Consider the following 24,998-nt stretch of genomic DNA (forward strand, 5'->3'; position numbering starts at 1 on the left):
TAGGTTTTTGCTATTTTGATGGTGGTAAGTAGGGAGGTGGTAAGGAACTGTATAGAGGAGGAGGAGGCCGTCTAGCCGCGCTCAGAGCGGTTAACTCCCCAAGGACAAGATCTGTCCTTGTTCAGGAGTGTAGGGTTACAAGACGAAGAATGGTAGGGTTGCTTTGGGTATCAGGCGACATGGGTATCTTAGCAATGAGAGAGCAGCTCAATTAGCTCATCTTGGATCCAGGGGGCCTGACCAGGGACCTGAACCAATCCTAGGAATCACACAAGGTAGCATTAATGGGGCCCTTAATGAAACGGCCTATCAAAAACTAGGTCAAAACTGGAGGATAAACAGAGGATGTAGGTAGGCCCATAGCTTTATTATATTGCTTGGGCCTAACACACCTAAGACGAGATGGCTGCTGAGACTTAGCCGAAGAGCTCTGAACCAAATGGTGGGGTTCTGACAGGCCATTGCAGACTTAGGAGGCATTTAAGGTTAATAGGAATTGAGGAAGAAATTATGCTCAAAATGTGGAGAAAGGGAGGATACTCCTATCAATCTTCTAGGACACTGTAGCCTTCGGGAGATTAAGACATAAAGTCTTTAGTACCCAAGAACTGCAAGGGAATGAGATGATGGACCAAAAACCTGGCATTCATCAGGGAGTCAGTTCTCACGTCATCGTGTAAATCCTTAATATTTTGATAGACATATCATTCTTCTTCAGAAACAGAAAAGAGAGCCGCATCTCTCGAAACGTCAAAAAGTCTAACCGACGAGTGACAATCAGTCTGAAAATAGTTCTCCAAATATCTTGCGCAGTTGTGAATATTTGAAAATAAAATTATTGTTGAACCCCCACTTACCCTCAAATAGTTTTCATCCTGACTGTTTTTAACATATCCAATTTCATAATCACTGTCCAGCAAATCGTCAACGGTACGGATGTTAGTCAATTTTATGGACAACACAGAAGTAATGAATGCTGAATAAGAATTGTAGATTATAAGTGTGAATATTAAATAGACTATAATTATGATTTGCTCTGCAGAGGAACCAGGCTTCCAAATGCTTCCTGTAAATGTTGAAGTATGAAAGGAATTAAAATAAGAATTAATTGTCACATCAGGTAATTTTAAAATCGCCTGCAGTGTACCCAAAAAGTGTGTTAAAATCATAGGAGCAATTTATTGTTGGACAAAAAATTATGTTTGATTGTAATTGTTATGTAATTGTTGTAATTATGTTTGATTGATAAGTATACATGTGCATATTTACATAAATTTTCTAATAACATGCAATATTTTAATAAGTCTGATAACTAATTTTATTAAAAAATTACGGCTAATCAAACCAACAGTCTTACTTAACTAATTAGCAACATTGTTTATATAAATACATATTTGCATGACACATATGGATAACATTTTCTGTTAACGCACCATTAAATTATCTAAATCTAATTACTCTTTATCAAAATGTTTTCATTTAATGTTGCATTGCAATGACATTGTGTCTTTACACAATGTCAAATATATGTATGTACTTACAAAATTTAAAAAAATATATAAAATAATAAGTATTTTTTCAGTACACAATATGAACGTTTTAAGAACTAAAAACAGTCCCCAAAAGGTCAAAACAATCGTGGAGTACACTTTACCATATTATTCTGTATTTGTTTCATTGAAAACAATGGTAACACAGGATATAACGTCATAAAAAAATTAGAATAAATAGAGTAATTGAATTATTTGTTATGCTAAAAATGTCACTAAATAATTTACATTTTAGCAATTGGTGCAACTTGTATCGATACATTTTTTTGGTACCAAGTACCTATTTCGGCCGTCAAAGACTATGCACCACTAAAAACGGACATTAAATTCAAAGTTGATTTTCGTGAACGCTAATCTTGTCTGTTTTTTTAATTAAAGTTTTCAGAATATACAAGGTGCAGGCGAGGATAAATTTTTTCCCGGAAATTCGTAGCATCATAAGGAGCGTCGGCTTTAAACAAATTGTAGTCCCATCTTTCCCCAATAATCTCTGTTATTAATTGTGATACACTATTCTCAAAATATTTGGTAAGCAAAATTTTAAAAGTAAAACTGAAAGTGTAACACTGCTTTCATATTTATTTATCACCTTGTGTTTTGCAACATTTAAGGTGATGTAAGGGTTTATAATAAGCTTTTTCATATAAAATTCCTCAAATTCAAAACACTTATAATTCCAAAAAGTATTATACGAGTCAAGGAATATGCAAGAAATAGATATAAATCGAATCGTTCACATCGAAAGGTTCATAGAGCTTGATAGACATATTGGTGATACTACAATGTCGTATTTGCCTACATTTGCTTTATTTGACAGAATTTCATACGTGCAAGTAAATACACTACAGTAGGGTGGCCCAAAAAAAACGAATATTTTTTTGTGTCTCTTGTGAAAATATGTTAGTTTATCATGTTTCAAGAGCTCCCTCAAAAAATCAGCTCCAAAGCGACCTCCAAAAAAATTTTTTTTGGAGGTAGCTCAAGATTTTTAAAAAATTCCAAAATCGTCAAAAATTTAATTTTTTTAATTTTTTTCTCATTTTTATCATTTTCTAGGTTCAAAAAAATCTCGATTTTTAAAATTTCAAATCTTTATTTTTAAGTTCTATAGTTCTAATTATTTTAACTTTCAAAGTATTGTATCTGTTTTCGAGCGACCTCTAAAAATAAATATCAACGAACTAATAATTTTTTTTATTGAATTTGATGAACAAAATAGTAGAAATAAATCACGAGACACTTAGATTTTAAAAAATTTAAAAATTATAAATATCTGATACTCACAGTGCGGTAGTAGGTACATTTTGCCTCGACAATGTTTTTAAGTGTTTCGTGATTTATTTCTATTCTTTTTTTCATCAAATTCAATAAAAAAAATTATTAGTTCGTTGATATTTATTTTTAGAGGTCGCTCGAAAACATTTTAGGTACATTACTTTTAAAGTTAAAATAATCATACCTTTAGAAATTAAAATATCGATTTGAAATTTTCAGAATAGAGATTTTTTTCAACCTAGAAAATGATAAAATAACGAGAAAAAAAATCAATTTTTGACGATTTTGAAAATTTTTAAAAATCTTGAGCGCCCTCTAAAAATTTTTTTTTGAGCTGATTTTTTGAGGGGGCTCTTAAAACATGATAAACTAACATATTTTCACAAAAGACACGAAAAAAAAATATTGGTTTTTTTTGGCCACCCGAATATACAGCATATTACAATTAAGAGCCATACCGTTTGAAATTATACCTATTTGATCAAACCGATGTAAATGAGAAATTGTCTTTTCTTAATGACAGTCTGTTGCAACTTTTCAATGATCATGCCCCTTTAAGTACAATAAAAATCACAAGAAATTACAATCCTTGAGTTACTGATAATGTCCGGTTACTTATGTCGCTTCGAAATAAAGCTCAAAATAGATGGAAACGTAGTAGAAATGAAAATCACTATAATTATTATAAAATGTTACGTAATTATACTACCTTAGTATGTAGACACGTAAAGAGAGCTTTTCTAGAATACAAATTAAGGTCCGATTGTGTAAATACTATATGGAAGAAATTAAAACTAAATTCGGGTAAGTCTGACATTAACATTCCTACCCACCTTCATAATGTAAATGATCTTAACAAGTATTATTAGATCAAAACACGATTAACTATTATACGAATAATACTTTTAGTGAAAATATAATCATATTTATTTTTCTAGCGTCACTGAAGACGATGTACAGAAATATTTATACAAAATTAAAACTACTTCACAAGGTTGTGATAGATGAAATGTTACTATATTGTTGTCCTTTAATAATACCCTATTTAACCCATATTGTTAATACGAGTCTTACGCAAAATGTTTATCCAGATGCATGGAAGTTAGCTCTTGTAAAACCTATCCCCAAAGTCAATAATCCCCAGGAATTTAAAGATTTGCGTCCTATCAGTATTTTGCCAATATTATCAAAGGTTCTAGAAATGGTGGTAGATTTACAGATCCGAGCTTATGTTGAAAAATTAAACATTATACCACAGTTTCAATCGGGATTTAGGCCGCTCTTTAGTTGTGAAACTGCGTTATTAAATATTGTGGACGATATTTTGAGAGGTGTGGATGAAAACAAATTAACAATTTTGACACTTATCGATTTCTCAAAGGCCTTTGATACTTTAAATTATGAAACTCTATTTGCTGTGCTTAAATACCTTGGATTTAGTAATGGCTCCATCCAATTTTCGTAGCTATTTTCTCAATAAATAACAATGTGTTAAACTGGGGGAAGAAGTATCTACTCCTTTTAGAATATGTTCAGGTGTGGCACAGGGCTCTATTGTCGGACCTCTTATCTTTATGCTTTACACCTCTTCTATACAAAAATCAATTCACAAATGTAAATTTTCTTTTATGCGCAGACGACACCCAAATTTATTACTCATTCCCACCTAAAGATTGCGATTTAGCTTTACAAGACATAAATAAGGATATTTCCAACATAATAAATTGATCAAAAGATCACGGTTTGAATATTAATTCAAAGAAAACATCGGTTTTACTTTTTGGCACAAAAAAAGCACGACTTAATTTTGAACAGCGAGCAAATATTAAATTTGCTGACGAAGAAATTCTACCTGTAAATAATACTAGAAACTTAGGATTAGTGATGGATTCAACTTAATTCAAGCTTCATATAAATAATTGTAAACCTACGTAGTGCTTATGGAAACTTAAAATTGTTATATAACAACAGATATTACATCAATAAAAAAGTCAAAACTCTGCTGTGTGAATCATTAGTTCTGTCAAAATTTAACTTCAGTGATGCAATTTATGGACCCTGTATTGACTTCAATGATGCTCGAAGAATTCAAACAGTTCAAAACGCATGTCTCCGATTTATATTCGGAATCAGAAAAAGACAATCAATTTCTCATAAACTCAAGGAGCTTGGATGGTTTAACATGTCTGACAGGCGTCTGCTGCATACTGCGAGCTTATTTCATAAAATAGTTATTAATAAAGCTCCTACATATTTATATAATAAAATCTCCTTCAGAAGTGACGTCCGTAATATTAATATAAGATTTAAAGGTCGGCTGACTCCTTCTGCTCGTCGTACAGAATTATTTAATTGTTATTTCACTTATCAGATAACTAAAATATACAATAACCTTCCTAAGTCTATAAAATCTAAACCAGTGTCTGATTTCAAACGTACGCTAAAAAAGAAATTACTAGATAATACTAAATAAAACTTTTTTGTTATTGATACCTTAGTACTCCCATTCTCTTCTTTCTAAAATGTAGAAATAGGTATTTTTTTTGTATTTTCTTTGGAATTAGTAACATTCTCTTATGTAAATATGATATTCACTATGCCATAAAATTATAAACTGTTAGATAGTTATGTTTGCTTAAGATTAATAACAGAGGTCATGTTCGCATGACCAGCTGATCTTCGGCATTTTCTTTTCGATTCATTTTTAAATTAATTTTATTTTATAACTTTGTTAATTTGTTATATCTTATATAATGTGAATCAGAAAAGAAATAAAGTTCCTTTATTATTATCATTATATTCTATATCATGTATCTCTAACTATGGAAACAGGTTAGTACCAACAAATTTAAACTGTACAAAATAATTGATACCTAAAAGTCATTATAATAGTCCCCGGCCAGGGGTGAAAAAAGATAAAATAAAGGGTTTTTTCAAGATAACTCAAAAGTGGTAAGAGCTTGAAAAAAAATTCTAATAATGGTCTATTGACTTTTTCTTGTACTACTCGTATTAAAATTAACAGAGTTAGGGAGACTAGAAGAGAATTTTTAATAAAAAAAGTTATAATAATTTCAATGTTTTAATCGTTAATTTTTATGATTTAACACTAAAACAATTTCTTTCTATGCCATTCGATTGATTTTTTAAAATAATGAAAAGTTCTTTCGAAATTTTGTTTTACGACAAATATAAAAAATCACGTCCGCTTTGTGAAATTGCTTTTTTCTAGTTCTTACCCCTTTTGAGTTATCTTGAAAAACCCCTTTATTTTATCTTTTTTCGCCTCTGTCAGGAGGTTGAAAAAAAATTACTGTCACTTGTTATTATATATCTCACACTAACTTACATACAATGTGGATACAAATTGTGGAATACTGCTTATATTTCCTAAAATATTCATTATATCAAAAACATGTTTTAATAAAAGTGTTAGGGGAAATTATTTCCCGTTTAGTGATATCAAGCAATTTTTCGTAGCAAAAAAAATGTGGTTGCCAAGGTAACCAACTTAATTTTTTTAAACGGCAACCTATACTTTTTTGGTGAAAATTAATACATTGGACCTTTCTAAATACGATACGATACAATTTTAATGGGGTTACATAAGAAAAAAATACAGTAAATTCAATTTTTATAATTTTATTTTATGTCCTAAAACCTAACGTGAGGAGTCAAAAAATCAAAAGATCAAGGTTTTAAGCTAATTTTAATAGGATAAATGAAAAAATAGAACGGATGTGAACTAATTCATTAAATGTTCAAAATGACGGCCATTATTGTTCAGGCACATTCTTAGTCTCTTTAAAAACGAATCACTCAAGTTTGACAACGTGTGGTGTCGAATATGCCGTAGCTCGATTCTAATTCTCGCTTTAAAATCTTCCAGATCTACTGGTGTTTCTCTGTAGACTATACTTTTTAAGTAATCCCACAAAAAATAATCACACGGATTGGAATCGGGTGACCTTGCTGGCCATTTAATGGCACCTCCGCGACATATCCACCTTGCAGGAAACATTTCCTTTCGATATTCTCTTATGGCCCTTCCATAATGTGGAGGGGCTCCATCTTACTGAAACCACATTTGATTAATTGGACCTAGGGCCTCCAAAGCAGGTACAATTTGTTCTCTCAACAAATTAAGATATTTGTCGGCAGTTAGGTTCCCATCAATAAAAAATAGTCCAAGAAAATTATGTCCTACTATACCTGTCCAGACATTAATTTTTTCTGGTCGCTGGGTTCGAGTTTCTCGTATCCAGTGAGGATTTCTTGACACCAATATCGATAATTTTGTTTATTACAAAATCCATGAAGCATAAAAGTGGCTTCATCGGTGAACACAATCCTTTTGCCAAATTCCAAATCCATGCTAAATTTATCTAACATAGTGTTACAAAATTCAACAGGTTTTGCAAAATCATTTTGCACAAGTTCTTGAACAAGCTGCATCTTGTAGGGATGAAACTTTTCCTTGTGAAGTTGTTTCAACACAGAACGGTGTTGAAACAACTTCCCGACTGGACAAATGTGGGTTCTCTTGTATTGACAGAAGCACATTTAAAGTAGTATCGTCATCAATAGCTGTTTTTAGCCGCCCTGTATGTAATTTGTCTTTAACACTACCCGTCTCGTTAAATTTTTTTAATAATTTGGAAACACAAGATTGTGTTATTTGAGGTCTGTTTGGATGAAGTTCGTTAAACAACTCGCATACTTCGCGCTGTGTCCTTTTCCTGTCACCATATCCCACCATCATTAAAACCTGTATTTTTTCCCTTTCACTTAATTCAAGCGCCATTATAACTTACTAAGTACTTAAGTACACGGAAAATTGAGTAAAAAAGTACGTTTACTGCAACAATGCACACAATTACAAGCAACTGACAGCTAGTGAGAGTTTCGCATTGTTCTGATTTTGGCATGATGTTAATAATTATTTTGATAAACAGTGTCAAAAGTGTAATAGAAAACTTAAATTGTTTGTATTTTTTTCTTATGTGACCCCATTAAAATTGTATTGTATCGTATTTAGAAAGGTCCAATGTATTAATTTTCACCAAAAATAGTATATGGTGCCTTTTAAAAAAATTATGTCGGTTACCTTTGCAACCACATTTTTTGTGCTACGAAAAATTGCTTGATATCACTAAACGGGAAATAATTTCCCCTAACACTTTTATTAAAACATGTTTTTGATATGACGAATCTTTTAAGAAATATAAGCAATATTCCACAATTTGTATATATAATGTATATAAAATATTCAGGCAAGTTGACCAAAATTGCGATTTAAAGGCCCATTTAATTGGATTAATAAATTCAGAAGACGAAAATAGATAGATTTTGGAAAGGTTAACAACTTTTTCAAGTGCGCGATATAGTGATGTTTTTTCTTGTATTATGTATTTGTCTGTTTATCTGTGCCAGGTTTTTGGTTAAGCGGAATTTTCAGAAAAATAAACCTTAATTAAGCGTTTTCGCGGAATGGTTTCTTTGGCTAAAGATTTTATGTTAAAGACCTCACCTCCTTAGTTCACGGAAGACCCTAATAAAATATTATTATTATGGTATTGCATTCACCTTGTTGAGTGACAATACCAATGCTCCACACAAACGAATCCAACAGTCCAGTATCTTTATTTTTTATTTCCGTGGTCTTAAAAGCTTTCATGATTTTTTTGTAAGTAGTCATTACAACAGCTAAGATAGCACAAGTCCCAACCACACATAAAATTAATTTTGAACTAAATGGAATTAAAAATATATCTCGAAGTTCGTTTGATTGTTTAGGTTCAATATAGATACTCCTTCTACAAGAAAATATAAGGAAATGTCCACTTTAAAATAATCTTAACTTTAGTCATAAACTTGCCTCGACTCCATAATGTTATGTGAGAACGCCATATCACGGTACCTTTCTGGCGTTTTAATAATACTGTCTAAAGCTATATCAATTTCTTCATTGATTGTAGCTCCAAAAAGGTCACTCCACACACCATCAGCATTTTTATTTCCTAACTTAGAGTAGGTAATAATACGTTCACTACAAAAATTAAAAAAAAATTATAAATATCAATATTAGTGGTCACTAGAGTTAGTTCATCCCATATCTGATATTCATTCAATATTCCTTAAAACCTTTTTTTGAAGAAGTTTCATTTTCTAATTGTTGTAAATCACATATAAACTAGTTTTAGATATTCATCTATGAAGAGCCAAGTTAGTTAAAAATGTTATATATATTACCAAAACATTAAAATTACTTGCCTTGCATTTAATATAGCTGAAAAGTATTTGACGAATTCTTGCATATCAGCATCGTCACTGTCGTCTTCAATAACGTTTTCACTTGCGAGTGCATCACTTGAATTTTTTTCTCCGATAATTAAAGGGAATTTGTATAAGTTGTTTCTTTTTTCAGTATGTAGAAAGGGTTTCAGATTTGCAGTGCCATTTTTTAGTGTCCACAGTCCTGGTTTAATTGGAAACATCAATAAAAATACTATAAGCTATTGATTTTACCTACCAAGAAAACACACGACAAGAGAGTTATTATAAGATTTTCGAATTTTATAAATTTGAAGCATACAATATGAGCTTGGATATGTTGTATTGCCACTGCAAAAATTCTTCATTTCGTAGGACTGTGAATTATTATTAATGAAAGGTGTAAAAAGGAAAGCACGTTCTTCAGATTGTTCTTTAATACAATTGTCATTATCTTCAGATTTTGTTTTGTTTAAGTCAGTGTTAACATTTCCTAATATCTGCAATATAAAATACATACATTAAAAGATTAAAAATCTTTTATCATTAGAAAAGTTTTTATAATAATCATAGATCTAAGATTAAGTTATTTGTTGAGATTACCTGATACAAAATTTTCGGGGTGTCTTTGAAATCAGGATGTAACAAAAAATATTATTTTAATGAAAGGGGTATAGTCCTTCCGAAGTCAGTAGAATATGCAAAAAATGTTTGGTAATAAAATTTAATAAGTTTTTAGGCGTCCCAAAAAAAATTTTCTGCTAAAAGTAAAAAATTATAAAATTTATATATAATGGTTAGAAAATTTCTATTATATGTTCATTTGGCCAACAACATATTTTAATTATTTATGTCCTCAAACAATTTTATTATATTGGTGGTAAATTTTGTTTTGTTCCGTTTCAAAAGGTCTCCAAAATGCCATGTTGTGATAATATTAGTAAACAAAATATCCCTCTTATTTCTCCCTTTCGCAATTGTAATATGAATGATTGAGAGAAGGTGCCTATAATAAATTAAAATTGCCTGATTCACACTAAATTCCGCACTACTGCACTGCACTGCTGGGCAATTTATGAACCACTTGTCGCCTGCAGTGATTTATTGCCCAGAAACCCAATACAATTGTGTTCGTTTTTCTTTGGCCTCGCTCGCATTCTTCAACTCGTCGTATACATTTCTACCACCTGCACGTTTAGTTCGACCAGACCTATATAAGGGTATGGCTAAATAAATATGGGAACAAGTTTTTCAAATATTTCAATGCCGAGTTGCTGCTTAGCGACCGAGCCTGGTACATACCTTGAAATTATAGGTTCATCAATTGACTCCGGAAAACTATACAAGCAATTATTTAAACATATCAAAATATAAAATGCCTATCTGTATTACACTTGTATTGACTCTATCTTGAGAACTACAAAATGTGTCCAAAATCGGCTTACACCATTTTCAAAATTACAGATATTATTTTAATTTATTGTATACAGAAATCATAAAAATAAAGATGTAATATATAGGGTGACATAGAAAAAAGTACATTGCATAGTGCCACACAATAGAGGACACTAAAATAAGAAAAAAAGTTCCTATGAACATGGGTCTGCAAGGCCTTTGATTAAATGATACTGGGTGTTGAATTTTATTTTTGTTTGGGTTTTTTTTGAATATCTTTATGAAAAATGAAGTTTATGCTGTAGAAATACATAATGAAGAACAATTATGGATAAGAATTATGTTATCGGCAGATAGATTTCATAATAACCTAGGAATATTTCAAAGATGCCGTCAATCATTAAGAAGAAGAATGGAAAAATGTATTGAAGTACAAGGGCAACAATTTGAACATCTTCTAAAAACTTAATGTTTTGTTTTAATTAATCATATTTTTCATCATACCATNATATTTCAAAGATGCCGTCAATCATTAAGAAGAAGAATGGAAAAATGTATTGAAGTACAAGGGCAACAATTTGAACATCTTCTAAAAACTTAATGTTTTGTTTTAATTAATCATATTTTTCATCATACCATTAAAATTTAATTGTTGAAGTATTTATCATTGTTTTTGCAAATAAAAAAAATTAAAATTCAACACCCCGTATCCTTTAACCGAAGGCCTTGCGGACCCATGTTTATAGGGACTTTTTTTCTTGTTTTAGTGTCCTCTATTGTATGACACTATGCAATGTAATTTTTTCTATGTCACCCTGTATATATATTATACGAAACTAAAACAAAAACGAAGAGAAAAATACACAGTTCTTATCATTACTTGACGTTAACAGTACTTGAAGGCATGAAGTCCGTTATATAAATTAGCAATTCAATACGTAAATATGTCTTTCAAGATATGTAAATGGACGGGTGCTTTGCCTTTGAAATAAAAATTGAATTGTGTACATCCTGCACAACGCAATTGTCATCTGATGAACTTGCCCATTAACCCATTTGTACAATTATAATAACTATGATAGTTTTCCTTAAGCAACAATGTAAGTTGGTTGGTTTTGATTATTAATATTTATAGATACAAAGTGTAACAAAGACGCTGCGACAACTTTTTAGAACTCTTTCCGAAACAAAGATAAATCAAAATTAACATTTTTTCCTAAAACTACGATTCTTTAAAAACTAGAAACGAAGCATAGCTACTCAAAAACCATCGAAGATATAGATCTCATATCTAAAATAGCCCATCTGTTAATTTTTGTTCAAACTTTACATGAAAGTAACTACTACGAGTGAGCTACTCCATTCCAAAACCGAAGTTTATCTAAGTAGTCAGAAATGTGTTTTTTTTGAAGAGAAAAATTGCATGGGAAAATATAAACCACATAATTTAAAATTTAAAGAAAATACATAGGTACTTAAAAGATGCTAAATAACTAATACATTTTTATACAATTATGTTAAAAATTCGATTTGATTATATTTCAAAGAAAATATATTTATTTGGAAAACGAACTATTTTCCTATAATTATGTTTTTCTTCTAAAATAAGCCTACCACGTGTGTTAAACATATTGACAATTACTATAAAACTCCTTTCGCAGAAATCATCGAAAAACCAATTTAACTCTATTGAACCAAATACCCTCAGAAAATTTAAAATTTCTACACCAATGATTTCTTTTTATTTTTAATCGTGACATTGTTTTTGAAATAGTAGTTCTTCTTTGAAACGAGTAGTTAAAGTTATTGTCCTTTAATTCAACTGCATGATAAAGTTATCTTAAAATTAAAAAAAAGCTTAAAAATGGTTCTCTCATTTCACAGACAAATAGAAAAACCACTTTCTTCGAAATGTAATAAATAATCAATGCATTGTTACAGCTACCAAAATGTTCAATAGCGTCGTAAGTCTGGGCTTTTAGTCGCAATATCTCCGCCGGTGATTGACAATATTATACAGGATAGTCTTAAATTATTTTCAAAAACAGGGTAATATTTCTTAGAGTAAACTAACAGAGTGTAGTTAATTTCAGCAATCTACTTACTTTAAACATCTTATTTGATTAAATGTAAACATGGATTCATAATATCAGATTTTCTTCATAAAATTATCCAAAGAATCACAAGCGCAAATATTTTTACTCACTTCAGTGTACATCCTGTATAGTAAATTATTCAATGTTCATAATCACTAGTCAATAATATATATATCTATTGCCCTGGCTTCGTCGTATTATCAATATGCCCAAGTACCATAATGGAAAAATTAATTACATGACCATGACATATAGGCTTTAGCAGCATAGTGCAGGATAAATATAAGCAAATCAAAAAATTACTCTAATGATTCAGGAAAGGATGTTATTAGTTTCCAGTTTTCAAAACAGTCAGGTGACAGGTTTGTTGAACAGTTACAGAAAATCTATCAAGATGTTATGTAATGATGATCTTCATCATCAATTGTTATTTGTTCAAACTATTTGTTATAAGTTCAGAAACGCAAATATATACAGGGTGTTTCAGAAAACATGGACCAACGCACGGGGGCAGATTCCGAACCTGAAAACAAGATTATTTTTCATATCAATATGGGTCCCATTTCACTTTGTTCCTTAGTTACAGGGTGTCAAATAAATTAAAATATTTTTTTTCCAAAAATCTAGATTTTCACTTTAGGGAATTAAATGAAATTTGGACAACTAACTATTTACAACCGAATACACATTCCTAGGTATTAATATGCTGAACATGAATTACAGGGCCGGACTTATTGCAATCCCTTGCAAAAAACGAATTCGGGATTGTCTTCGAGCTGAAGGTGGACACTTTCAACATTTCCTGTAAAATGTTATATTATGTTTATCAAGTTGTTTATTGTAGATACGTTTACAATTCATAATTAATTCTAGATAAATAAATAATTGTTTATATTAATATTACATTTAAAATACCGAAAACTCGAGGGAAAACGAAAAATAGTAAGAGTCAATTTTTGATCAAAATTGAGCTAAAATTTAACCCATGCAATTATAAATTAGAAATCTCAACGGAGAACCAATTTTTTCTTCGATTAAATCCACAGGCTTACAAGTAAGTCCGGTCCTTTAATTCATGTTCAACATAATAATGCCTAGGCATTCGGGTGTAAATAGTTAGTAGTCCAAATTTCATTTAATTCCCTCAAGTGGAAATCTAAATTTTCGGAGAAACTAATTTTATTTTAAAACTTTGACACCCTGTAGCTAATGAACGAAGCGAAATCGGACCCATGTTGATATGAAAAAATAATATTGTTTTTAGGTTAGGAATCTGCCCCCGAACGTTGGCTCATGTTTTCTAAAACACCCTGTAGGTATACATGTTGGGTTAGAACTTTATTAAAAATATGCATTTCTCTGTCCCCAAAGTGTTTTAAACATCTTTAAATAATGTCCCCATTAGACTCTGAACATCTTACTGGGTCCAATTACTATTAATATTCCAATTTTAGAAAGTTTTTACTTTTTTAAAAGTTATTTACGACAGAGATTCTTTTCTAAGTCCAATATGTTAAATTTTAATTGAAGGTTTAATTTGTAAAATTAACATTAATTTATTTTCGGTTTTTTGTTAAAGGTTAATTTCACATTACTCTAAAGCTACTTTAAGTTAATTCTAAAAATTTGTTTATTGAATTTATATACATATTTTAATATTCAACCCGTAAAAAATAAATGTCGCCTCGTCTATGACATACTGACGAGAACTAACAATAGTCCGGTCAAATTAGTCATAAAAATAGTGGTCAAATAACGAAAATTCCGACAGAGCTAAATTTTGGTGGAGACCTTGGGTACACCATTAGAAATAAAGTGTCAAAAGTCCCTATCGATCCCATGTGTGCCAAAAGTTATTCGGGGTCAAGGGTCAAAATTTGAGGTTTTTTGGATTTTTTTCGAAAACGGTAAGTTTTATCAAAAAAGTAGCCCTGTCAAAAATTATAGATCTTAAAATTATCTACAAAAATGTTTTTTTCTAAGAATCACCATTCCTGAGATATCGCGATTCTAAAAGTTGAAGGAGTCCCGTTCTACATGATCATATGTACATATATGCCACGTATATACATAATCAGGCACTTAATACAAGTAAAAACGCCTATTTGTATCTCTTATGTGTATAAACTATACTATTCTGAGAATATACACTCAAAAGAAACTCAGTCAAAATGACGCAGATGTCCTTATAATTGAAACAGCAATAGAACAATTTAATGCAACAAATACAACTATTGTAGTTGGTGAATATGTTGACTTATTAATACTACTCACTGCAAGGACTCCAATTGATAAAATTATATACTTTTTAAAACCTGGAAAGGCTCAACAGCAAACAGAAATATATTCTTAAAAAAGTTTATCTGCTTGTCCAAAATGTCAAAACTATATCTTATTTTTACATGCGATAACCGGCTGCGATACTACATCAGCAATGTTCAGAAGGGGTAAAACATCAGTATTAAAATTATTTGAAAAAGAAAGATTTGATTGATTGCGCTAAAGTATTTACAGAAATTGATTCTTTACCTCAAACAATAATCTCAAAAAGAATTCGCTTTCTCCTTGCTGTTTATGGAGCTCCAAAAAAATTGATTGTATAGATAAATATAGATATTTAATTTTTGTAAAAAATACACGAAACAAGAAACAAGTACAACTATCTTGTCTTCCTCCAACATTGGCTTCTGCTAATCAACACTTGTATCGAGTATACTATCAAGTTCAGACATGGTTCGGCTATCAACTGAACCCAGAAGACTGGGGTTGGAAATTAACAGATAATACTTCGAAACCGATTCAAACTTACTCCCACCTGCTCCGGAAAAACTCCTACACACTATTTTTTGCAATTGCAAAAAAGGTTGTAGTATTAAATGTGGGTGTAGAAGAGTAGGGTTACTGTGTTCTCCAGCGTGTACTAATTGCCAAAGCCAGTCTTGCTCAAATGTCCAATTGAATACAACAGACGAAGGTTCATGTGATTTCGATGAAGAGACAGCTGATTCATCTTCATTTGAACAATTTATGAACATCCAACAAGAAGAAGAGGAGGAAGAAGAAGAAATCGAAGAAGACATGACTGTTGAAGTCGACTTTGAAGAGTATGAATCAGATTAAAATATCAAAAGAAATCAGAACTACAGTTAAAGTCAATAACCAATATCAGTATCAATAATCATCATGTAGTTAAAAGAGTCTCTGAAAATTCCGTCATAGGAATAGGCATACCGGGGAAACCACGTTAAAAAAACGCGCCAAAGTACACTACCTCACAGGTGGTGTGGAAATGTGTGCATATCATGTAGAACGTGACTCCTTCAACTATTAGAATCGCGATATCTCAGAAATGGTGATTCTTAGAAAAAAAAGTATAAAGACCATTTTTGTAAATAATTTTAAAATCTATAATTTTTCTCTGAACTACTTTTTTTATAAAACTTACCGTTTTCGAAAAAAATCCAAAAAACCTCAAATTTTGACCTTTGACCCCGAATAACTTTTTTAGTACACATGGGATCGATGGGGACTTTTGACACTTTATTTCTAATGGTGTACCCAAGGTCTCCACCAAAATTTAGCTCTGCTGGAATTTTCGTTATTTGAAATGTCTGTTTTGACCGGACTATAAGTAGATATTAGGGTTGTAAACGTTGTGAGCAAATATAGTTAGCTAACACTGTTTTCATTTTGTAATATTAAAATGAAATGGACATAAAGAACCTATAATTGATTAATTGACAACGAGGCTATTGATTGATAAAAAGTCATTAATATGTGGCGAGTTATTCATAATATAGGCAAAGGTAAAACAAGAGTTCTATTCACAATAAATTATTGTTAAATTTAGAAATTTATTTGTTCCCACAGTTAAATAAAACATATTAAAGTATTAAGTAGTTCATAATACGAGTTGGCTTCCTTAAATTGGGAAATTTGGTGAGACTTGGTGTATACAATTGCACTTTCGTTAGGTGGTGTGATCCCAACACGTGACATAAGTATTAACCATACAAAAGTTATGTCATTCAGTATAGCATGAATGTGATTCATGGTCATTACCTGACGATCTGCACTTGGACGTGCCCACATCGTGCCTACTGCGATAATCACGTCGGCATCGAGTCCGAAGTCCGCCAAATGCAAAGTATCCAAAATGTTGTCTTCTCCTGATAATAATATTATTAGCCAAGCTATTTTCTCACCGTGGTTTGTTATCTTGTTCGCCTGTAATCACTGATTTAATTAACATTTAGTCAGCAAAAAAATCATTCCACAATACCCAGAATATGTTATTTGTGCAAGAAATACTCTTGTAAAGTAATTACACAGCTCCACAAAAAAAAAGTTTGTAGGTACATAGATTTTGTGTATTTGTTAATGCTGAATACGAATCCGTAGTCTAAAAACCGTTTTACCAGGACATTGTTTGGTAAAACGCTTAAACATCCTCAAAATAGAGCGATATAGTGAGGATAAGATAAAGCTTTGTAATAAAAAATTAACAGTAAACAACAAGACGAATCGATGGAATTGTGAAAAATTTGTGTAGCATCAGAAGAACTGTCGTGGTTTGTTCAAAAGAAAAAACACTACATCCCTGTATTTTTCACATTTAATAAATAAAATGACTTTTTGAAATTTATCGGCGGCATTTCAGTTTTATCTAATCATTTGTAGAAGGCACTGGTGTAGTCCCAAAATAATTAAAAATAAATAATACACCGCAAATATATTTCAAACAACAGTAAGGGCATTGTAAATAGTGACTTGGTAACTTCGATCTGGAATGTCCAGTATGAAAGTTGGGAAGAAATAATTCTATTTTATACAGGAAAAATGTGGGATACTAATGACTTCCACTAACATTAATGTGAGATCAAATTGACCTAGCGCTGAGAGTATCGACGTTAAAAATTGCATTTTTATTCGCAAATATAACATTTCTATAAATGTAATAAATAGTTTACAGTGCATCAGTTTCATTCACCCTGAAATCATAGAGGAAGAAAATAACTACATATGAAAGCAGACAATTTCTTTGATGTTGTATCTACCTGTAACATATTGTAATTTTAAATAATACACGTATTCATTAATACACATTTAAATTTTATAAAAAATTTGTTACAAAGGTAGGTACACAATTGTAAACATATACAGGCAGTCTTATAAAAAACGCCCCAAGCTGTAACTCTGTTAATAATTGTTCTATTTAAAAAAACAAAAGACTGTTGTTAATGGCTTGACAAATACTACAATCGAGCATTGATTTTATTATTTTTTTTGCCATCATCAGAACGTTAGGCGATTTTCAATTGTTTTTTCTTAAATGTCAAGTTATTATTTTTTTGGCCTGATCGATAGAGTATTTTTTTCTCTAGTCAATGATATATTACAACTTGATATTTGTTAAATATTTTATTGAAAAAATATTTTTTTATAAAATTTATTAGAGAAATGCTATGTCTAAAGTAACAACAAAGCAAAACAAATAGATACCAGATCAACGACAAAACAAAAATGTAACAATAAAAAACCTTATAAAAATTGTTCGAACTGTCTTCCATCTTGTTGAATACATAATTGACATCTTCTGGCTACCTCATACGTAGTTTGGTGGTATTTCACGGCAAACGTTTATAATCCTCTCTCTTAAAATATCTACATTTTCCGGATGTGTCAAAAACACTTGATCTTTAAGATATCCTCAAAACCAAAAATCTGCGGGGGTGAGGTCAGGAGAACGGCCGAGCCATCGAACAGGACCAGTCATCTTTCATCAAAATTAGCATTTAATCAATTAGTGTTTCTTCTAGCATTATGCGGGGGAGCACCATCTTGTTGAAAATAAATGCTATACACTTCTGCAAGCGGTAAGGTATCCAAAACGTTTGCAAGATTTTCTGACAAGAGTCTTGAGATAGAGTTCCATCGATGAAAAGTGGTTCAATGAATCGATTACCTAGAATACCGCACCAAACATTGACACTGAATCTCCGTTGCTAATTGGTTTCAACAGTTATTTTGGGATTTTCTTGACTCCAATATCGGTGGATATTTCGGTTAAAAATGCCATTAATACTAAAGGTACACTCATCTGGCCATATAATTTCTCCAAAATCCTGCATCTTGTTGTATCATATTTAAATAAAAATGGCAAAATTGCTTCCTTCAGACACGATCGTTATCTTCTAACACTTGCACTTTCTGTGATATATGATTTAAATTTGTGTTTTTTTTTTTAATTTTGTGTACTGTGTCTTTTGAAGAATTAATATTACTTGCAATTTCTCGGGTAGAAGCTTGTGGATTTTCCTCAGTACTAAGCAAAATGTCTAATTCTACAGGACCATTAAAAATGCGTTGCGATTTTTTAAACTTTTTAAAAGCACCATACATTCTGAGAATGTCTTCAAGTCTTTTAAATTTTCGTCGCTGTGAAACATCCCTGTTTGAAAACCGATTTGCATACAGATGTTCTGCTTGGGCACTATTTGTATTACATTGAAAGTATACTTGCAACATATCGGTCAGTTTATTAGTGTTCATACTTTTTAAGTTACAATAATTTCTTTGTAATTAATAACCACTTGACAAGACACTGATACGTATTTTGCCTAGGAAATGACGCGTCTGTGATATTTAATGCTTCTAAGTTTAATTGTTTTCATGGCAAATTTTACATTTTTATCATAAGTTGCCGTGAATTAGACATAGTATTTCTCTAATAAATTTTGTAAAAAAATATTTTTTCCATAAAATATTTAACAAATATCAAGTTGTAATATAACGTTGACTTCAGAAAAAAATACTCTATCGAACAGGCCTAAAAAAATAACTTGACATTTAAGAAAAAACAATTGAAAATCGCCTAACGTTCTGATGATGGCAAAAAAATAAAATCAGTGCTTGATTGTAGTATTTGTCAAGCCATTAACAACAGTCTTTTGTTTTTTTAAATAGAACAACTATTAACAGAATTACAGCTTGGGGCGTTTTTTATAAGACAGCCTGTATAGCAAGTAGCAAATTAAACTAACTCAAAAATGATTGTGTATAAATAGGTTACAATGTTGTTACATTGTTATACAGAGGGTGTTTGGTCCGCAGATGTAGAAACTAACAATAATATTTTCGTAAAAATAACGCAATTTAGCTAAACTTACCTTAGTCCAAAACATGAAATTAAATATGATACTGGGTGTTAAAGTTTCAAGTTTTTCTATTACCTTGATTTATCGAATAGACATTACAGAAAAAAAATGGCTTATAAAATTTTATTACTCCCAGCTATCATATTAAAACAATCACCCTGTATATTGAATTTTTCTTATAAATAACGAAATTATTTGCTGAGACATTCTAAATATTCGTTTATATTTTTATAGTATGCTTTTAGCTTAGATTGAAGTTTACTGTCAAGACATATTTATTTTAAGGGATACATTCTTTGAAGACCCTTAAAATACATAAAAAAATATGTTTTACTTTAAGAAAGACAAAGCTTTCTCGTGGTCACCTCTGCTTGTCAGCATTAATTGCTTGCTTGATTCACTACACTCATGACGTAATTCTAGAATCCAAATTTTACAAATAAATCTGGCATGTTACACGTAATATCTACTAACCAGGGTATCCCAAAACTAATGGGACACAGAGCAACAGTAGAGTCCTAACATGAAAATATTGCGATTGGCCATAACTTACCTTAGTCTAAAAGTTTACATTAACGAAGATACAGGGTGTGAAAATGAAAATTTGAAGTTCGATTCTTTTCCAAATTTTAAACAGTTTAATATTTTGTTGTTATTTAATTATATGTTCCATTGTAGTTTCTCCTGAGGGAAGAATAATTTATTCCGAAAGCTCGAGTAATAAAAACAGTACACATTCAAGTTGGCTTTGACTGCATACCCGACTATACCTTAAGATTTTGTTCTTTAACTTAGACAGTCGTCTAACATTTTCGTAATATATACATTTAATTTTTTACCTGATTTAGAAAATCTTCATGAGTATCCCCATTGTAAAATGTTATGACACATGCTTTCAATTTTACCTCTTGCAGAAGAGATTCAGTGGTATTTATTGATGAATGCACAGAAAAATATATATTGTTACTACTGAATTTAATGACACTCTTTTTAAGTAATTTAAAATTACAACCTGAAACAAAAAAAAAATAAATAGAGTGAAAGTGAATAAGTTTTGTCTACGTCGCAAAAGACAATCTTCCCTATCGTTATGATTAACCCACGAACCTACATATTTCCACAGTGCATAAGTAGAGTAACAACTTATAATTCTCTAGGATGATATTTTACCTTGAGAAAGCTATTTCCAAAGTTACAACTACTACTAAATCAATGTTATCGTCAAAATCGTTTCAATACACTTTTTGCTTTAGGCATCCCCATAAGAAATAACATAATGGAGAACTCTACATTTTCGCCATTTAGTTCTGCTAAAACAAAATTATTGAGATTTTCCAAATACGATTTTTGATTAAGATTTTCTTCCAAAAAGTAAGGACTAATTATTTTAAGATACATTATGCCACACCAGAAAATTACTTTTTAAAATTTTTTACTATTAGTTATCAATCGAAAATTTGGATTATCTTTAGTTCAGTATCTATAATTTTGAAAGGAAACCACGCCGTTAGTTGTTAATTCGTCAGTAAATAAAATATTGTGATGAAAGGATCTGATTTCAATCAGTTTCTCGCCCATTGTTAAACAAATGTCCAAATGATGACCATTATCTCCATCAATTATTTTTTTATTTTTTTAACTTTGTTTAGGGAAAATTTCACATTTTGATGTTTTTTGAACATCTTGTATGTTTTATTGTATATTTGATGGCTTCCCAAAATAAGCAAAACTTTTTATCAAGAATAACTTTTTCCCGAAAACTCAACAATAAAAAAGTTTACAAGAGTGCGATACTCCATTCGGGGATAAACTGTATATAGTTAAAACGATCTATAAAGACACACCCTGCATTAAATGTGAACAATGAAGGAACTAGTTACTTACTGCTTCTACTTAATATTTGAGAATTGATCAAATGTTAAAGCTAATTTTATAGGAAGATAAGTAAAATTTTTACCTAGTTTAACATTTTCCTCCAAAATAACTACATGTTTTATGCTTCTCATTTTGGCGTAATCAATTATTAGTTGTGTATTGTTCGTAGTCAAGTAATTTTCACATTTCAGGCTTAACGACTCTACACATTTCCCCAATAATATTACCCAAATAACTGCCATGAAAGACATCTTGAAACAAATTGGAATCTATATCAACAAACCTGATTTATATTTGTGGAGGAAGTCATGCTATTAGATAATTAAAATGTAATTTGTACGTACAGTATAATTAAATTTCATATTCTGACATTATTAACGAGTTGTAATTCGAACTTTAATTTAGAGTACTTTTTTATTAAATTGTCTTGCAACTAACTTTTAATAATAGTAAACGCAAAAATATTTGTTGAATCAAGAATAATGTATTTATACAGAGTATTCCAGTATTCTGTATATATAGAATTACCATAGTTTCCTGCAGTCAAGATAGGCAGATTTAAGACAATAACGCTTTTTACGCTTTACACCAAAGTTCTTAGTTAAAATCTGCATACTCCTTTTCTCATTGACATAGCCAAGTAAGGGAATGGCTCAACCATGGAAAAACTGAAAAAAAGATTTATTTATTAATGGTATGTATATGTATATCTGTGGAAATAGTGTTAAAAATAAGTATATTTCTCTACATCTACAATATATTATATAGTTTTCTTTAAAGACTTGATGTAATATTACAGTTCAAATTTCAAATATTGACATTAATCTTAATCAACATAACGTATTTTTATATTTTCATTACATACCAAGTTTACGATTTATATTCGATATTCGATTTTAATTTTGAAAATTTGGACAATAGTGTTTTCGGCCCTTCTCAACTAAAATAATGGTGTCCACCTAACGCTTCCGGTTATACCGAAAGTTGACTTCATCTTCATAATTTTAAACGGAACACCCTGCATATTATTGCAATTTTGAATTTACGTCAATTTTAGGTGAAGTTTCAAAAAGGCTTCAAAAAAAAAAAAAATTAAAAAAGGACTGCCTAATCCAAAAAATGTGTATTTTACAATAATAAAGTTAGAGCGATAAAATTTATAGGGGATATAACTAATACTCTAAGCTTCCCTGCCATAATTTCAAAATGATTTAATTTCATACAGGGTGATAGAAATTTAATGCCGAATTTAGTCAACTTTAAATCTTAACTTATTTATTGTAAGTGGAACACCCTGTATATTTTTGCACAACCTGATGAATAATTTTGTTCTTTTTCGAATGATATAATGGTTCCCTGTACTTCTGATTTTTAAGGTATTTACTGTTTTTCGTGCAGTCAACGGATATCGTACAATTTCTTGCGGGGATGGTTGTGAAATTTAACATTTATTCAGATGCTGACATTTTAAAATTATGTATTCATGGAGAGTGTCACAAGATAATAAATATGACTTACAGTTTATTTAATGAGAGATATCTCTCTCTCTCTCTCTCTCTACTCTAAAGAATACAAAGATCTTAGGAATTTTGTAAACACAGCTATTAAATCTGAAAAGAGAGGGTATTTACAGCATAAGTTTGCAACTGATTCTAGAGCTTTTTGGAAGACCTTGAAATCTCTTAATGTCCATAGCAATAATTCACATTCTTCCCAGTTTATTGCAAGCGCTCAGGAATTTAATGACTTTTTTGTTAACAAGTTACCATCGGTTATTGTTGACAATGATTATATTGCTGATACCTACAGGGATAAATTAGCGCCTAATATATCTGAAAAATTTAAATTTAATAATGTCTCGCCACAGAGGGTACTGGAAATTCTTAACACTATCAAATCTAATGCGAAAGGAGTTGATGGAATTAATTGCAAGATGATAAATTTGATTATACCTCAGTTACTCAATCATATTACTTTTATTATAAATGAATGCTTGAACTCAGCTACTTTTCCATCTTGTTGGAAGGATGCTGTAGTCATCCCTATACCTAAGAATTCAGAACCCTCTGATTTAACACATTTTCGTCCCATTAGCATACTTTGTACCTTTTCAAAAATTTTGGAAAAGGTTGTTCATGAACAGTTGGCTCACTTTTTGGACGCATTTGACGTTCTACCATCAACGTAGTCAGGATTTCGAACGCATCATAGTACTTCTACTGCTCTATTACATGTGTCGGATGAGTTATATAGAGCATATGATAATAATGAAAATGCGTGTCTTGTGTTGCTTGATTATAGCAAGGCTTTCGATACAATTCACCATGCTACTTTATGCTGTAAACTTAAATATTTTGGACTTGATCACAGAGTTGTTAACTTTTTTGAGAATTATTTGTCAGGTAGACGTCAAAAAGTTGTTTTTAGTGGAAATTTTTCTACTTTAATTAATATTACTGTGGGAGTCCCACAGGGTAATGTGCTTGGTCCCTTGCTGTTTTCAATCTATACTGCAGACCTACCGGGTGCGGTTAGAAATGCCCATTCGCATCAATATGCTGATGATTTTCAATTATATTTTCGTTTTCCACTGGGTGACCTGGATAATTCAGTTCAAAAAATAAATAGTGATTTAAATAATATCTTAATATTGTCTCAAGCACATGGTTTAGTTTTAAATGGAACGAAAACGCAGCTTCTCGTTGTTGGTAAGAATAAAGATTTGATCTCGAATGATTTTCGTTTTAAAATTTCTGTTAATGGAACAATTCTGAATCCTAGTAATGACTGTAAAAACTTAGGAGTGTATTTTGATCGAGATCTTAGGTTTTCTACACACGTTAATTTTTTATTGCAAAAATCTTATGCTAAATTGCGATCCTTTTATGTTCACAAAGATTACTTAACAGTAGATGTAAAATTAAAATTATGTGATTCCCTAATTCTTAGTAATATTGCTTACTGTGACACAGTCTATTGGCCCGCTATTTTGAATAAAGATAAAGAAAGCCTGCAGAAGGTGCAAAATGCATGTATTAGATTTTCCTATAGATTACGAAAATATGACCACATTAGTGACACATTTAAACAGTCTAAGTGGCTTAATTTAAATGAGCGTTTCCAACTGCACGTGGCATGTTTGGTTTTAAGATTAATAAGTCTAAAAGACCCTAATATTTATTCGAAAAACTAATTAAATGTAGTGATGTCCATAGCCGTTCAACTCGTTACAAAGACCTTTATGTCGTACCTATGCATGCCTCTGCTCTATTTCGCAGATCTTTCTCTTACAACGCTGTACATATTTATAACAACCTACCTCCTACAGTTAAATCAGCTAGTAACTTTATCAGTTTTAGAAGACAGGTCAAGGCCAG

At 30.8% G+C, this 24,998-nt stretch overlaps 1 protein-coding gene across 1 annotated transcript in view; it reads right to left on the reverse strand.

Annotated features, from left to right (window-relative positions):
* The window catches only part of LOC108917093 (glutamate receptor U1-like), a 28,889-nt gene extending 7,137 nt beyond the window's left edge, over window positions 1-21,752 (reverse strand). The window contains exons 1-8 of the mRNA XM_023454558.1: window positions 21,704-21,752; window positions 20,586-20,758; window positions 16,652-16,816; window positions 9,358-9,598; window positions 9,099-9,303; window positions 8,704-8,874; window positions 8,412-8,641; window positions 858-1,066 (exon numbers count right to left, since the gene is read on the reverse strand). Of these exons, the coding sequence (XP_023310326.1) occupies window positions 858-1,066; window positions 8,412-8,641; window positions 8,704-8,874; window positions 9,099-9,303; window positions 9,358-9,598; window positions 16,652-16,816; window positions 20,586-20,758; window positions 21,704-21,752 (1,443 nt within the window). The remainder of the gene's footprint in view (window positions 1-857; window positions 1,067-8,411; window positions 8,642-8,703; window positions 8,875-9,098; window positions 9,304-9,357; window positions 9,599-16,651; window positions 16,817-20,585; window positions 20,759-21,703) is intronic.
* Between the last annotated feature and the right edge of the window lie 3,246 nt (window positions 21,753-24,998).

Source organism: Anoplophora glabripennis, unplaced genomic scaffold, assembly GCF_000390285.2.
Source record: "Anoplophora glabripennis isolate ALB-LARVAE unplaced genomic scaffold, Agla_2.0 scaffold45, whole genome shotgun sequence".
NCBI classification, from domain to species: Eukaryota; Metazoa; Arthropoda; class Insecta; order Coleoptera; family Cerambycidae; genus Anoplophora; species Anoplophora glabripennis.